The 16,620-nt window shown below is 45.7% G+C and overlaps 1 protein-coding gene across 6 annotated transcripts in view; it reads left to right on the plus strand.

The window, feature by feature from the left end:
• The first annotated feature begins 4,405 nt into the window (after positions 1-4,405).
• The window catches only part of LOC142818171 (nuclear factor related to kappa-B-binding protein-like), a 57,734-nt gene continuing 45,519 nt past the window's right edge, over positions 4,406-16,620 (plus strand). For 2 of the 6 annotated variants that reach the window (XM_075909821.1, XM_075909826.1), the window contains exons 1-9: positions 4,542-4,664; positions 7,906-8,062; positions 8,756-8,957; positions 9,730-9,857; positions 10,403-10,577; positions 11,520-11,621; positions 11,838-11,911; positions 14,605-14,689; positions 15,419-15,599. In XM_075909821.1, coding sequence (XP_075765936.1) covers positions 7,928-8,062; positions 8,756-8,957; positions 9,730-9,857; positions 10,403-10,577; positions 11,520-11,621; positions 11,838-11,911; positions 14,605-14,689; positions 15,419-15,599 — 1,082 coding nt within the window. In that variant the 5' untranslated portion in view covers positions 4,542-4,664; positions 7,906-7,927. Of the gene's footprint in view, positions 4,665-5,458; positions 5,568-7,905; positions 8,063-8,755; positions 8,958-9,729; positions 9,858-10,402; positions 10,578-11,519; positions 11,622-11,837; positions 11,912-14,604; positions 14,690-15,418; positions 15,600-16,620 lie in introns of all 6 variants that reach the window. The other 4 variants (XM_075909822.1, XM_075909823.1, XM_075909825.1 and 1 more) reach the window with 4 other exon arrangements.

Below are 16,620 nucleotides of genomic sequence, written 5' to 3' on the forward strand. Positions count from 1 at the left end.
AGGATGAAGACTTCCTCGATAGAAGGCAGCGTTTAATCCTTCAAGCATGGCAGGCAGAAGAGCCAGAGAGGGCAGTACGTGACCAGGAAGAGAACTGGCAGCATGTAACTTCTAGAAGGGGAAAAACGCCAGCACAGGAATCCCCCAGTACTATAGAGGTAAGCAATTGCTTTCAAGCTCTCTCCACAGGCTCTGCAGTGCTGAAAGCTCTGGAAGGGACCTCACAAGGAAGAAACCGGAAGGGAACACCATCTACTGGAAGGCATGGGATGCGTAGTCCTGCGGATGGGGGTTCCACGGCCACCACCCCCAAAAGGAAATGACCGGTGGTGGTGGTTGGGGACTCCCTCCTAAGAGGGACTGAGCCATCCCTCTGCCGTCCGGACCTGGAATCTTGAGAGGTGTGCTGCTTACCGGGAGCTCACATTCAGGATGTCACTGAGAGGCTTACTAAGCTGATCAAACCTTCGGATCGCTACCCCTTCCTGCTTCTCCACGTGGGAACTAATGATACGGCGAAGAATGACCTTGAGCGGGTTACTGCGGATTATGTAGCGCTAGGAAGAAGGATCCAAGAATTTGGAGCGCAAGTGGTATTCTCCTCCATCCTCCCTGTTGAAGGGAAAGGACTGGGCAGGGATCGTCGAATTGAGGACGTAAATGCGTGGTTGCACAGATGATGTCGCAAAGAGGGCTTTGGTTTCTTCGACCATGGAACTCTGTTCCAGGCACAAGTATTGTTAGGAAGAGATGGGATCCACCTAACGAAGAGAGGAAGGAGCATCTTCGCGGGCAGGCTTGCAAACCTAGTGAGGAGGGCTTTAAACTAGGTTCGTCGAGGGACGGTGACCAAAACCCTGAGGGGAGTGGGAAAGTCGGATACCGGGAAGAAATGCAGAGAGGAAGGGGCAAGAGAGGAGGACCCATGTTTCGAATGGAGAAGATAGGACGATCAACTGGTTACCTGAAGTGTTTGTACACTAACGCGAGAAGCCTGGGCAACAACCAGGAAGAACTGGAGGCCCTGGCCCAGACCAAGAAATATGATTTAATTGGGATAACAGAGACTTGGTGGGATGACTCGCATGACTGGAGCGCTGTCATGGAAGGGTATAGATTGTTCAGGAACAACAGGCAGGGGAGAAAAGGAGGAGGAGTTGCACTATATGTAAGAGAGCACTACGATTGCTCTGAATTCCAGTATAAAGAGGGAGAAAAACCTGTTGAGAGTCTATGGGTTAAGTTTAAAGGAGCAAACAACAGTATTGATGTTGTGGTTGGTGTTTGCTACAGGCCACCGAATCAGGTGGATGAGGTAGATGAGGCTTTCTTGGGACAACTGAGCGAAGCTTCCAAATCGCAGGCCCTGGTTCTCGTGGGGGAACTTTAATCACCCTGACATCTGCTGGGAAACCAATACGGCAGTACACAGGCAATCCAGGAAGTTTTTGGAGAATGTTGGGGATAACTTCTTGACACAAGTGCTGAAGGATCCGACCAGGGGCCGTGCGCAGCTTGACCTTCTGCTCACAAACAGGGAGGAACTAATAGGGGAAGTGGCAGTGGGTGACAACCTGGGAAGCAGTTATCAGGAGATGGGCAGAATCCCCTGGGATGTTAACATGAAAGGGAAAGGAGTCCAGGACAGCTGGCAGTATTTTAAAGAAGCCTTATTGAAGGCACAGTAAGAAACCATCCCGACGCGTAGCAAGAGAGGCAAACATGGTAGGAGACCGGACTGGCTTACAGGGGAAATCCTTGGTGAACTTAAGCACAAAAAGGAAGCTTACAAAGAGTAGAAACTTGGACAAATGACCAGGGAGGAGTTTAAAGGTATAGCTCGAGAATGCCGGGGGGTTATCAGGAAGGCGAAAGCGCAAATGGAATTGCGACTGGCTAAGGATGTGAAGGATAACAAGAAAGGTTTCTACAGGCATGTTAACAAGAATAAGGTGATCAGAGAGGGTGTGCGGCCCCTAATGTATGAAGGAGGTAACCTAGTGACAGATGATGTGGGGAAAGCTGAAGTACTCAATGCTTTCTTTGCGTCTGTATTCATGGACAAGGTTGGCTCCTGGACTTCTGCGCCAAGTGACACAAGATGGGATGAAGATGGACAGCCCGTGGTGGGTAAAGAACAGGTTAGGAACTATTTAGAAAAGCTAAACGTACATAAATCCATGGGTCCGGACTTAGTGCATCCGAGGGTACTGAGGGAGTTGGCAAATGTCATTGTGGAGCCTTTAGCTATTATCTTTGAAAAGTCGTGGAGATCGGGAGAAATCCCGGATGACTGGAAAAAGGCAAATGTAGTGCCCATCTTCAAAAAAGGGAAGAAGGATGATCCAGGGAACTATAGGCTGGTCAGTTTTACCTCGGTTCCTGAAAAAATCATGGAAAGGATCCTTAAGGAATCCATATTGCGGCACTTGGATGAGAGGAAAGTGATTAGGAATAGTCAGCATGGATTCACAAAGGGCAAGTCGTGCCTGACCAATCTGATTAGCTTCTATGATGAGGTAACTGACTTGGTGGACATGGGAAAGTCAGTGGATGTGATATACCTTGACTTTAGGAAGGCTTTTCATACCGTCTCCCACAATATTCTTGCCAGCAAGTTAAGGGACTGTGGATTGGATAAATGGACGGTAAGATGGATAGAAAGATGGCTAGTAGGCCGGGCCCAGCGGGTAGTGATCAATTGCTCCATGTCAGGATGGCGGTCGGTTTCTAGTGGAGTGCCCCAAGGTTCGGTTCTAGGACTGGTTTTGTTCAATATCTTTATTAATGATCTGGATGAGGGGATGGATTGCACCCTCAGCAAGTTTGCAGATGACACTAAGCTGGGGGGAGAGGTAGATACGCTTGAGGGCAGAGATAGGGTCCAGAATGACTTAGACAAATTGGAGGATTGGGCCACAAGAAATCTGATGAGGTTCAACAAGGACAAGTGTAGAGTCCTGCACTTGGGACGGAAGAATCCCAAGCATAGTTACAAGCTGGGGACCAACCGGTTAAGTAGTAGTTCTGCAGAAAAGGACCTGGGGGTTACAGTGGATGAGAAGTTGGATATGAGTCAACAGTGTGCCCTTGTAGCCAAGAAGGCTAATGGCATATTAGGTTGCATTAAGAGGAGCATTGCCAGCAGATCCAGAGATGTCATTATTCCCCTTTATTCGGCTTTGGTGAGTATTGTGTCCAGTTCTGGGCCCCCCACTACAAAAAGGATGTGGACGCATTGGAGAGGGTCCAGCGGAGGGCAACCAAAATGATTATGGGGCTGGAGCATATGACTTATGAGGAGAGTCTGAGGGACTTGTGTCTGTTTAGTCTGCAGAAGTGAAGAGTGAGGGGGGATTTGATAGCAGCCTTCAACTTCCTGAAGGGAGGTTCCAAAGAGGATGGAGAGAGGCTGGTCTCAGTAGTGACAGATGGCAGAACAAGGAGCAATGGTCTCAAGTTGTGGTGGGAGACGTCCAGGTTGGATATTAGGAAAAACTATTTCACTAGGAGGGTGGTGAAGCACTGGAATGGATTACCTAGAGAAGTAGTGGAGTCTCCATCCTTAGAGGCGTTTAAGTCTCGGCTTGAGAAAGCCCTGGCCGGGTTGATTTAGTTGGAATTGGTCCTGCCTAGAGCAGGGGGCTGGACTTGATGACCTTCTGAGGTCTCTTCCAGTTCTACGATTCTATGATTCTAACTAGGGTTACCAGGTGTCCCGTATTGAACCAGACAGTTCGGTATTTTCAGGGCTTGCCGAACGGAGGAGAGCCCCACTTGCCAGCCGCGCTGTCCGGCGATCTGCGCATGTGCAGATGGTTCTGTGTATGCACAGATCACCCGAACCCGGCTTTTCCGGGTTACTATCCACTCGCCACGGGCGAGTAGACTGTATTATTTGGCGAGCCCTGGGTATTTTTGCCTCCTGTCCAGTAAAAAAAATTCAGAAAATACCAGACATGTAAAATGTCCGGTATTTTCTGATTTTTTTCCCGGCCAGGAGGCGAAAATCCCAGGTGCTCAGCAGGTTCCGCAGGGGAGCTGTCCAGCCCGCGCAGGGAGACAAGACGGCGGGCGGCCACCAGCAGCCATTTAGGGCCAAACAGCCTCAAAAGCGTTTCTTAAAGGGGCCAGGCTTTTATTATTAGTAGTATTATTTTTGCTTAACAACTCTTAGGGTCTTTTTTTTTCCTCCACAGAATGTCCGCCCCCCCCCCCCCACTTTGGGGGGCTGGTGTGCTGTATTTTTTGTTAAACCATCTGGCAACCCTAATTTCAACTCCCCAACTACACCCCCCCCACCAGCGATGCGCCCTCCACAGCGCCGCCCCCCTCCAGCGCGCTCATAATGCATCCTCCCGCCACAACTGACTCCGCCCCTTCTTTCCTGCGCTGCGCTAACCCCGCCCGCCCAGCAGGGGGACCCGGCCAGCGCACCTCGCGGAGCGGCCGCAGACCGCCGAGAGGCCTCAGCCACTCCGTGACGGTGCGCATGTGCGTGAGGCTGCTGCGCTCACAGGCCTGTCGCCGGGAGGGTAAGTGCGCATGCGTGAGAAAGGTCCATCCGGCTGAGCTCGTGCTCGAGTTCTAGGGAGGGGTTGCGCGCGCGTGTCCCCCGGGAACTCGCTGGGCTGCGTCCTGCCTCCCAAAGGATTGGCACCTGAGTGAGCGCGTGCGGCGCGGGGGGGGGGGAGCGGGGGAGCCTGGGGATGGGAGACTGGGGGGGGCCCAGGGGAGCCCGGGAGTGGGAGCGGAGGGAGCCGGGGGGAGCCCGGGAGTGGGAGCGGGAGGGCCCGGGGGGGGGCAGCCTGATGGTGTGTGTGTTCCCAGGCGCCAGATGATGCTTGGAGAGGGCGGGGGCGGGGCCAGTGGCAACAGGTGGTTGTGGGGAGAGGGGTAGGGAGGGGGCATATGGGGCACCACATTTAGCATTTAAAATTTTGGCAGAGGTATGGGGGGGGGTGCACCTCCCAATCCTACCATCAGTCCCCTATGAGTGGGGCTTTTTGTTGAGGGTATTTGGCAGTTCTGTCAAGTCACTGTGAATAACCTTTTTTTTTCCCCCTAACTGGTTCTTATTAGGGATGTTAAATATCAGTTAATTGAATAGTCAGTTAACCTCATGAATTTTTATAGGTTAGTTGACTATTCTATGGTCCCCGGGCAGCCCCTGTCGGCTGCCTGCCTGCCTCGCTCCTCATACACTTTAAATGCAGAGCTGAAGCAGGGGTAGATCCAGGACCCAGGGCAAGCCAGCACGGAGCTGGGCTGCTAGCCAGCCTGCTAAAAAATTTACTGGCAAGAGGTGGGGGGAGGGGAAATGCGTGCAGTCTATAGCATTAACCTCTAAGCTTTTGCTTATCGGTTAATCGACTATACTATTACATCCTTAGTTCTTATCTCTTATTTTTATTGTAGCGTTGCTGCTGACATTGGTTTTATCATCTTTTGTTGTTAGCAGACAAAGCACTGAATTGTTTTGGGGGATGAGCGCTCCCTGAAGGAATACAGTATTTTGCCAACAGAGCTCATCCCTCTTTCTCAGGGCTGGAGGAGTTTATTTTATTGTATGTTAATATATATTGTCATAATCTCTGTAGTTTGTATTTGCTTTTTTTTTTAATCAATAGTTGGTGTTATTGCTGTGATCTTAGAATAGGCCACAAAATCTAAATAAACGTTGAAAACAACTTTTAAAATAAGTTAGGGTGATCTGGAAGAGAAATTTTACTCTGCATAATATAGTAATTAGTGTAGAGTATTACTATTGTAATATTTTTAATAGGAAATGATAGGTTGGGTATTGACTCTGGTGCATAGATAGTCGTTTGTGCTGTAAGAGCAAGGATTGCTGAGATTTATTCCCGACTCTGCACTGGACTGTAGGCAAGTTCCTTAATCTCTGTGTCTCAGTTTCTTTCTGTGTAGCAGAACTAGTAAGACTTCCCATATCTCACAAAGTTTGTAGAGCATATTTTGTAAACCCCAATGAAATGCTAATTTACAATGTTGGACTTATTGTCTTCAATTGCAATTAGTTTCCTGTTTCATCATTTTATGATGAATTTGCATGTCTTTACAAGATTATTTATGTGGCTAAAATCCCTAGATCTTGCATTTTAATTTTTTAAAAAAATAAACATGTAATTCCATTTTTCTACTGTCATTCATTCATCCCAGAGAGGCATAAGGATCTTGCGGAAAAAGAGTTTTTTGCACAAAACCCATACTACCTGTTTTTGTGCAAAAACCCCTAGCACAAAAACGGAATGAAAGAGTATGCAAATGAAGCATGGGAAAATGCTAATCTGTGCTTCATTTGCATAGGCTTTTGTGGCAAAACTCATAGTGTATCCGTAACCTAACAGACTAACTCTGCTACCCCTCTGAAGCTTAATGTTTACTGTTTGGGCAACCCTGGTGCTGCTAAGTAGTTGGCTTTCTGTAGATGGAGTATTGAAATCACAACCACAGAAGAAAGTCATGAGTTCTTTAATGCCTACATCTACTTATTATGGCATGTTTTGCATGGTGGCAGAAAGCGCAATGGAGGATGCACGGAGAGCAATATTTAATTCACTTGTAAGGCTCTGTCAACACTTAGGCTTACTCTATACAATTTTTGTCATTCATGGGTGCTTAACAATTCTCTCCCCCAAAACCAAAATTTTGTCACTGCAAGGGAAAGTGTGAATGCTAATTTGTCAGCATGAACCAACAAAGCAAAACCCCCGGTCTTGTTGGGGGTAGATGTATTCCGTTGGCAAATGTGTGACAAACAGCATTCACACACACTGACTTTTAGCAAAAGGGCTGTCTCCACACAACCTGCCCCTAAAAGTGTAGACATACCCTAAGAAATGTTCCTAACAATTTGTAAGCTGCTGTGAGGTTCAGAGTGCTGTGGAAAATAAAGGGAGTATTTTTACAGGACTCACATCTGGTCAGAGCCATGAAGTATCTTTGCAGAGCTGTAGCCTGAGGTCAGGTCTGTTTAGCAGGCAACACCCTCTAATTTCAGTGACTCTTACTTCATGATTCTTTATGCACGTGCTACATATCGCCATTTCTTGGGGGTTTTCTATCCCTTGTAGTTTGCACTACTCTACTTATGAGTGTGAAAACGTTTTTTAAAAATTTAGATTTAAACGTTGCTCAACAATATTTCAATCCAAATACTGCAGCAGTGATGTAGTGCATGAGACTCAAAGTGAAGCTGAGTAGGTTAGTGTTGCCATTCTTATGTTCTTATTTGTTTCCCAAGTGTTCTTTCAGTGTATGCGTGCAGGCGTGTCACCTGAAAGATTAATAGTCCCTAGTAGTTCTATCAGAGCGGCATTATCTATTTCATTATTTAGAATGTGTAGTTGTGCTGTGTGAATTTACGGTCAATTAAATTGATTCTATTTCATCAATTCATCAGTTGTACCTTCTAAAACACTAAGACTACGTCTAGACTACGATCCTCTTCCACAAGAGGAAATGCAAATGGAGCGCTCATTTGCATAGGTCGAGCTCTCTTTTGCATTTCCTCCTCGGATCCCTTTCGCACAAGAGGCTTTTGTGCAAAAAAGCGCTGTGTAGATGGCTCCTTTTTGCACAAAAACCTCCTTTTGCGCAAGAACTGTTCTTTCTCAGAAAAGAAAAAGGGGAGAGTGTTTGCACAAAAAGGAGCCATCTACACAGTGCTTTTTTGCGCAAAAGCCTCTTTCACAAAAGGGATCAGAGGAGGAAATGCAAATGAGAGCACGACCTATGCAAATAAGCACTCCATTTGCATTTCCTCTTGTTTAAGAGGATCGTAGTCTAGATGTAGCCTAAGTTAAGACACCAGCAGTTGTACTTGGGAAATTTTAAATTTTGTTGGTAAGTTTATGGCAGTAAATGATAGTTTCTTTTGTTTAGGGACTTTAGAGTACAGTAAAGAATGGATTCGCTGGACCACATGCTGACAGACCCATTGGAACTGGGACCATGTGGGGAAGGAAATGGCACACGGATCATGGAGGACTGCATGCTGGGGGCAACAAGAGTTAGCTTGCCAGAGGACCTCCTAGAGGATGTAAGTAGTAATTAAGAACACTTTCCATTTCCAGAGTATTTGATAAACATAACTACTTACTCACCACAAAAGGAGGTTGTGGGTGTCAATCTCATTCTTTCAAGGAGGAAAGCCAAAGTAGTTGAGGTGTGGGGGGAAAGGGGGAAGGGAGGGCAATATCTCCAGATGATCCATGCCCTGCTGAAAAAGGCGGGGTTTGAAATCCACTAGGCTCAGTCTAGTTATCTTAACGCAACTGGAATTGCCCCTTCTCCCACCAACTGTATAGAAGTACTTGTAACAGATAGCGATTAAGTTATCTGATTGTGTTGTGCTCAGGTTCCATCCTAGATAACAACATAACTAGCCAAACATAATTTTAAAGGTTTTGAGTGGTGTTTCAAGTCATGTAGCTAAATCTATTTTAAAACCCCCCCTTTTTATGTTACTAGTCTGTTCTTTCTCTAGGTAACCGTAGTGACTCACTTCTCACATTTAATATTAAAATATCTTTGTTACATTTATACATCCTGCTTTCTCCCTCTCCATCTGTTATGAGTCCTCCTGATTGGAATCCTTAGACTACCATTTTCCACAGTTTGTACTAGACAGTGTCTTGTGACTTGTCTTTAATTCTACAAAGCCTTGGGAGAGAAAGATTTGTTAAAGGTGGTGGAAGGCATTTTGCGTCATTCTTATTTTTGTTTCCTTCAGCCTGAGATATTTTTTGAAGTTCTGAGTCTATCTACATGGAGGGAAGTGTTGACAGACTCCCAGCGGGACCACCTAAAAAAGTTCTTGCCCCGCTTTCCAGAAGACAACACAGAACACCAAAACAAGCTCATCCCAGCTCTGTTCAGTGGAGAGAACTTTCGCTTCGGAAACCCACTGCACATTGCCCAGAAACTCTTCCGGGGTCAGTGTCAGCTCATTCTACTTTTAACTTTTAATTTTTTTTTATTGACCATATAGCTGGTGAAAGATACCAGTGGACAGCAAAGGGGGTTTGAAGCTCTGTTTATCCATGGTCTTGGTATAACATGAACAGCCCCACATGCAATGTTTCAGATAAGCTGAGCGCTTAGGTGGATACCCAGGAGAGATTCAAGTGCCACTCAGCTGATTAGCAGCGAGTAGCATGTGTTTCTAGTTATGGTGCACATCCGCATATGCCTTAGTGTACGTAACAAAATGTATTCCACACATGGATGGAAAAAAGAGGGAATATTGCCCACACGTTGCTCTGACAGTGTGCTTTACTTCTGTCCTGGAAAGACTCTTTCCTCTCCCACCCCCAAAAAATCGGGAAAGATAGCAGTTTTGTCTCCTTGTCCCATTCAGTATCAGACCTGTCTGCTGATGCTCTCAACAAGGTATCAGCTAGTGCCTGCTGTGCTTTTATTTGTAATGTGTACACTTGTCTGCTGAGACATCCAGGATTCTTTCCTAGAGGACACTGTAATGTGGCAAGAACAGTTGATCTTCTGACCTAAACAGCAAAGCTCCAGATCTTGTGTCGTCTCTGAGAATTGTAATCTCTGGTGTTATACTTCATTTTTCAACAGCTTGTGGCTACTGTAGTGTCTAGATTATTTATGTAAAGAAAATAAAGTGCAGACTTTAAAAAAAGCTTTAATCTCAGCTTGTAGGTAAGGGAAGTCAAAACAATTTTTATTTTTTTTCTGCAGATGGACACTTCAATCCTGAAGTTGTAAAATACCGGCAGCTCTGTTTCAAGTCCCAGTACAAACGCTACCTGAACTCCCAGCAGCAGTACTTTTACCGACTGCTCAAGCAGATCCTTGCCTCTCGCAATGTAAGTTCCTCCAGGGTGCAGTGTGGTGGTTGATGCATTACACAATAGAAATGTAAAATCCCATCTAAAAATTTAACTGTTTAAATGTTAAGTTTAACCGGTGACCTGCGATCTCATGGACGGGGAACTGGGCTGTAGCATCCCCCGCCTGCCACATCATGTGGGGGTGGGGAGGAGATGACATTCCAGCCCTGCCAGAGTATCCCCCATCCACAGTGAAACAGCCTGCAGTGTGGCAGGCCTGATCCAGCTGGAACAGCCCCCTGCCCAAGGAGACCCTGTCTTAAGTAATTAGTGATTAACCAGTTAAACTCTGATTAAAATCAGATTTTACATCCCTTCTAAATACTAGCTTGCTGTTGGTTAGCTTTTAAAGAACTGGGTAGGTGATACCAGCAACCCTGTAATGATGGTATATGTTATACTTTTTAAAACTAATTAAATTGGCTTATAGGTGAATGTAAGTCACTCATATATCCCCACAAAGCTGGTCTCTGCACCCTAGATTCTTTCTTGTGCTGTACATGTCTGTCTGTTTACTTCAGCACCTGTTGGATCTGGCTAGGAAAGGTGGCCCTGATATGACCCTTAAGAAAAAATACCCATCTCCTCCATGTGGCCCAGAAGAACGGGATAGACGGACACATCAGCGTTACCTGAAGATTCTGAGGGAGGTGAAGGAGGAATGTGGAGACACCACCTTATCCTCTGATGAAGAAGGTAATATATCCAGTCTGTTACAAGAATAGTATGAGAAATTGGGGTGTGGTGGACTGAAAAGCTCTCTGCAAATTCTGGCACAGTGGAAAGCCTCTTTTGGCTTTGATGCCAGAAGTGGGCACAGTAACTTTCCCAGTTTTCTTGGAATTTTACTTGTTACTGGAGATTAATAAATCCATCCTCATGAGACTGATGGCTAAATGACAATACAGGCTCCAGCATGTGGTTATGGGTTCCCGTCCTCACCAGTGTGACAGTAAGCAATGGATACCATCTTCTGATGTACTTTACTCTTCGGTGGAAATGAGGTGCAGAGTTGAGTCAGGTTCCTAGTGGACAGGAGTGTACATCAAGGAAACAATCATCTTTATTTACACTTAAAGTTCTTATGTTTTTCCCTTTGTGTTTGTGCAGGCCAGGAAATGGGTGAACCCTAGGTCCTCCTGCTTGTGCTGGGGTGGGTAGTTAAACAGTTTGTCACTGGCATCAATGACACCTTATTTTTTTAGAGCTCTATACAAACTTCTATTGATAATTCCTCTCAAAACCTCTGCTTTTCGGAGTTAAGGATTGTTATCTCCGTTTATTTCAATTTCCCCCATCTATATTCATGTAAAAATGAAATGATATGGACAAACCATGCACTATATCTATGTCGTTCTTGGTCTTAGAGTTGAGACCCAACTACCAGACTAACTCTTAAGCCACTGTTCCTCTAATTCAGGTGTGGTTTAATGCCTGTCTAAATTGGCAGTCTAGTTGGTGGAAAGGAAGCTGCCACGGAATTGAGGAGATGGAGAGAGTCTTTTTGATAGGAAAGTAGCTATTGGATTCATGTTTCATTGGCATGGCTCCTATGAGCCATAGGGACATAGGCAGTAGGGTTTGGGGGCAGTATTCCCTGTAGAAATAACATTGAATTTACAACTTTTATTTTCTCAGATCTAAGTTCCTGGCTTCCAAACTCTCCAGCACATTGCCCAAGTCCAGCTCTTCCCCTCAGGGTGGTCCCCACATTGTCAACTCTGGATATGAAAACAGCAGGTGAGAACTGAGGTAGGGCTTACATAAAGTAGTCAGGAGTGCTTGTAACTACTTAGGCAATGCCTGCCCTACTATTTACGTTGGCATAACTTTTATCACTCAGGAATATGAAACATCCCCATCCCATGCATACACCATCCAGTGACACAAGTTAGTATAATGATGGCCTGAGTGGGAATTCTGGTAATAGGTTTTCTTGGATTTATTTCATTCCAGATAAACTTGACTTTGGGGACAGTGATCTGAAGATGATGCTGAAGAAGCATCATGAGAAACGGAAACGTCATCCTGTAAGACATCTAGGAGACATGGGGCTGGGGATTACCTCTTTGTTTTTTAGCTTGTCTGTCATCTGTAAGGTATAATGCAGTTATAGCTGATAAAATTACTGTAATTTCTTCTGGCTCTTTCTTGTTCAGTCCCTCTATCTTCCATCTCTCGCAGAGGCATAGCGAAGGAGGTACAGAAGGGGGGCAATTGCCTGCGGGCGCCACGCTAGGGGGGGTGCCGGGCCGGGGTGAGAGCAAGCGCACGCTGCACAGGTTCACCTGGCATGGGCAGCGAGTTATATGGCCGTCCCCCCAGGCCATCCCTGCTGTGTGCAGCGTTCAGTCAGCTCCCCCTTGCCCATGCATGCTGCGCAGTGTTTCCAGGTGACCAGTGTTACCGGATTTGCCCAATACTCTGGGGTATGCTCATTTATCAGGGTTACCCTTATGGGACTGGGGGAAGGTTAACAGTTCTATCAGTGTGCTGTTGGTGCTTACTTGGGCTCTCATATGGAGCTGAATTCTCCCTGCTGCCAATTCCCCCTCCCACTGGAGCTCTCCTGCAGGAACTAGGTTCCTCAGGATGGGGTTCTTACCACCTTGGCAACACACACAGACACTCACACCCACTAACAAAGCACGTCTGAGAGGACTGGGTACTCAGCACTCACAAGCTGACCCCCTCATATGTCCCTGGACTCAGCTGGCTGGAAGAGTGAGCAAAAGAGAAAGAAAGAGAGAGAAGCAACCTTAACAATGAAAGTGATTTATTTCTGAGTAGTGAATAGATATAAAATGTTACAGTATTAAATCTAAATTGAAACTGATTACTGATTAGGTACCCATATAACAGTTTACGCAGGGGAGGGAGGGAGAGAGACACAGACACAGACCTCACCACTCACCACTCCACGGAGCTTGCACTGATCGGGGTTCCGAGATGATGATTTTAGCCGGGGGTCCAGAGGGCAGGAGACAATCAGAACAGAGCTCCCAGCAGGATCAGACAGGAGATGAAGAAGTCTCAATGGAACTGATGCAGTTTAAGTCCAGGTATCAGAACAGTTTTCTTGGGGCAAGGACAGGAGTTTTTATAGGGATAGTTCAAAGAGAAAGAGGAGAGACAATAGAGACTGATCACCCCTGGTTATGGGTGATGTTCCTTGAAGGAGCTCACAATGCAACTAGGCAGTTTCAGTATTTTAGATGTCAGTAGGATCATTACTAGAATTGGTCTGATAATGACTAATCTGGGTGTGAGCAGGCCTAGGTTCATTAGCATCTGGAGCAGGGATTTCCCATCAGGCAGTGCTTCTCTGCTTTCGGTGTCCCATAGTTCTCTGTGGTTCCTGCCTTGGAAGAGCTGCTCTCCATTCTGTATGCTAATGAGATGTGTCTCTGTTCCATCTTTAATGCAAAAGAGGCTGGGGTGTTTCCTTAATTGTATCACCCTTGTCTGAAGCAGTTTAGGTGTGTCTTCCCCGGCCTTTTCTTTGCTTTGTCTTTGATTCTAGCAGAGGCCTGAGGGAGGGGGATGGTTTTCCATGAATGTCACTCCCTGGCTCCCCAAGAGCACAAGGCTGACAGGTGACCATGTTCTCGTTCCCCAAGAATCACAGAGCTGGTGGGTAACACCGGGGAGACACGCGGGCATGACGTGATGTCACGGCCCGGGACTTTAAAAGTGTTCGGTGCCACGTGGTGCCGGCCTAGCTTCCGGTTCGGAGTCCGGAAAAGTGGAAGGCAGAAGGTACGGCAGGGCAGGGGGAGAACTAGGGGGAAGGAGTGGGAAGGTGGAGGTGGAAGGGAGAGGGAAGATACAAATGCCAGGGGCCAAGTTCAGACAATGAGGAAAAGGGCAGGAAGGGGAGGTGTCAGTGGGAGGGGGGACAGGGTGATGCTGGGAGAGGAGAGGAGAGGGAAAGGGGAGGTGCTGGGAGAAGGCTTGAAAGGAGGGGTAGGCATGAGAAAGGTGGGGATGGAGCAAGTCGTGTGAGGGCACAGAGGGGCAGGAGGGGAATGGGGCAGAGGATGGTGAGGGGGTGGGCATCAAGGAAAAAATTTTCCTTTGCCCCATGGCGCATAACACCCTCGCCATGCCTCTGATCTCTTGTATCTGTTTCCTACTTCCAACCCCCTTTCAGTCCCACAGAGTCCAAACAGTTATAAGAGAGGTAATGGTTTTTTTCTTTCTCATGCACCTTCATCTAAACTGTCTGCAAGGTATTGATTTCTGAATTTTTGAGGATGGAAGAGAGAGAATTCATCTAGATTTCCAGATCCCAGAATGTTGAGAGATCATGGGTTTGCAAGTATGGTACTTGAAAGCGCCAGGACTGTTCTAAACTGCTGTTTGACTTGGGATGCTAGGGAGAAAATAAATCTGGAAACCCTGAGGACTTTGTCACTTATCCAATTGTAACCACAATTTAACCTGTATCATGCTTTACAGTTTACCCTTCTGGGGTTTTTTTTATGCTGATATTGCAGAGGTCTCTTGGAACTCATCTGTGATGTGTTATGGGGAGACTAAATGCTGTATGTGGGCTGTATAGTTAAGAAATTTCCTTGGTTCTCCTTTAAGTTGAGTTTTTGTAGACAGTCCACAGATCAATTCTAGGTATTTCAGTCTTGGACTGCCATGACCTCTTTAATTTAACACCCTGCCCTTTTTCTCCTGTGCCTCTTTCTCCAATCCTCTTTGTCCTGTGTAGGATCACCCTGATCTAGTGGTAGGGGACCTGACTCTTGATGACATCATGACCCGTGTGAATGCTGGCCGGAAGGGTTCTTTGGCAGGTCAGTGAGTTGGATGAAGTGTTATCAGAGGAATATGCCTCATAGACTTTCTGTTGCTGCAGCTCTCAAAATGATGGACACCTACACTCCTTCCCTTTTGAACAGTACAGTTTGTCTGTTACCAGTAAACAGCTCAAAATATTAGCAAAAATAAACGTATCTGTAAATTTGGGCCAGGAAAAATTTCCTTAATTAAACTCTGATTAATTCCATGATTACTTGGTATGCTAGTGAATCCTAAATAATGTAGACAGGAGATTATGTGCACAAGACAAGCTGAGGGTAAACTTGACACATTAGATACCTAGGTAAATACGTCATTCCTCCCAGTCTCAAATGCCACCTATTTTTAAACACCCTTCCCCAACGGAAGAGTTTCTCTAATCAAAAGTGGTACATTGAGGAAGAGGGGAATTTCCCATAGAATCCCCCCTCAGGTAAGGCAGAAAATTAAATAAATTCCCTATTTGTATTGACTGCTTATCTTGCAGCAATTTTGAACAAGCTACTGTTATATGGGTGTGTGCTATACAAACCCTATAAAGATATTAAAATAGTCACTGTCTCCAGAAAAGGTAATCTAGGTATCAGTGGAAAAATTTGGTTATAGAATTAAATGCATGTTAAATATATTTCCAAATACATAATTGACTATCTAGTTCAATTCTGAACACTACTGTTGTATTCTGAAATGTTTCTCTGAGATTTGTTTTCTCCTTTTCTCTAAAGCCTTGTTTGACCTTGCCCTTCTGAAAAAGAAGGTGAAAGAAAAGGATGAAAAGAAAAGAAAAAAGCTGAAGGTGATTAAATCTGAGGTGGAAGATTTGGCTGACTCCCTTAGTAATGCTGATGGGATCCCACCAATATCACAGGACCCGTCCCCCATTCCTCTGTCAGCTGTTAAAGAAGAGTAAGTGGTTTGGAGGAAAGGGAATATGGTTGTGTCTGTGTTAGAGACAGGCGATATCTATACTACATGCTAAGGGCATGGTTTCCAGCTCACACACTCTCACTTGCATGAGCTTGTTGAGAGCTTGCAGGAGTAGAAGTAGTAGTACAGCCGCTGTAGCATGGACTGCACTGTCTTGGCTAATTTCACAGTGGAGATGTAGCCACAGCTCAGGGAAGGTGGTGCAACTGCCAGTTATTTTTGAGGGCATCTGCTGTGCTTAACTTTCATCCAGAATGCGGTTTTGACTGTGATGCGGTTTCAAGCTATTTATATATAACTACAACGTTCAGAGAAAATGGATAAAAGGGGTGGAAAAAATCCCTATCAGAAACTCCAAAATAATCCCCTAAGTATCCCATTACAGGAAGAAAGCAGATGGTACAGCATAGACCAGGATTTGAAAATGCAACTCCTGCTGTATTTGCATTTCATAGCAGTCCCACTGTAGTCAGGTTGGGGATCCCACTTACAACATGATTAAAAGTTGCGTTGGAAATAGGGCGCTGTGAAAATTTAAGTTCATTGGGTCCTTGGGACCTTATATCTGAAATACGATGAGTCCATGTGGTAAGCCAAACCAGGAGCATTCTTAGGTACACCTAGTCACAAAGCTTCTACTGTCAAATGGTGGGTGGGCTTAAGTAGATTTGCTGAGATGCTTTTGCAAAGCTCCATCCAGTTTCTAGAAGTGGGGTAGATACAGGTGCTGTGGCTCAGGACTGAGGATCATCACAGAGTTATGGGATCCTGTTTAGTTGGTTAACTAAATCAGGATTTTACGTCCTTAGTCTCCTTTAATTATGAGCTTTTGCCCCCTTCTAGGTTTGTTGGGAACCACAAAGGAGGTTGCTTGCCTCTGCTCCATGCAGCTTTGTAGTGCATAAGCTTATGTAATTATATAGTGTTGATTCTCATTTTTGTGTGTGTATAAAAATTTTTATTAAATCCAAATTATTTAACATCTTGTGTGTTTCTTAAT

The sequence above is a fragment of the Pelodiscus sinensis genome, chromosome 26, assembly GCF_049634645.1.
Source record: "Pelodiscus sinensis isolate JC-2024 chromosome 26, ASM4963464v1, whole genome shotgun sequence".
NCBI classification, from domain to species: Eukaryota; Metazoa; Chordata; order Testudines; family Trionychidae; genus Pelodiscus; species Pelodiscus sinensis.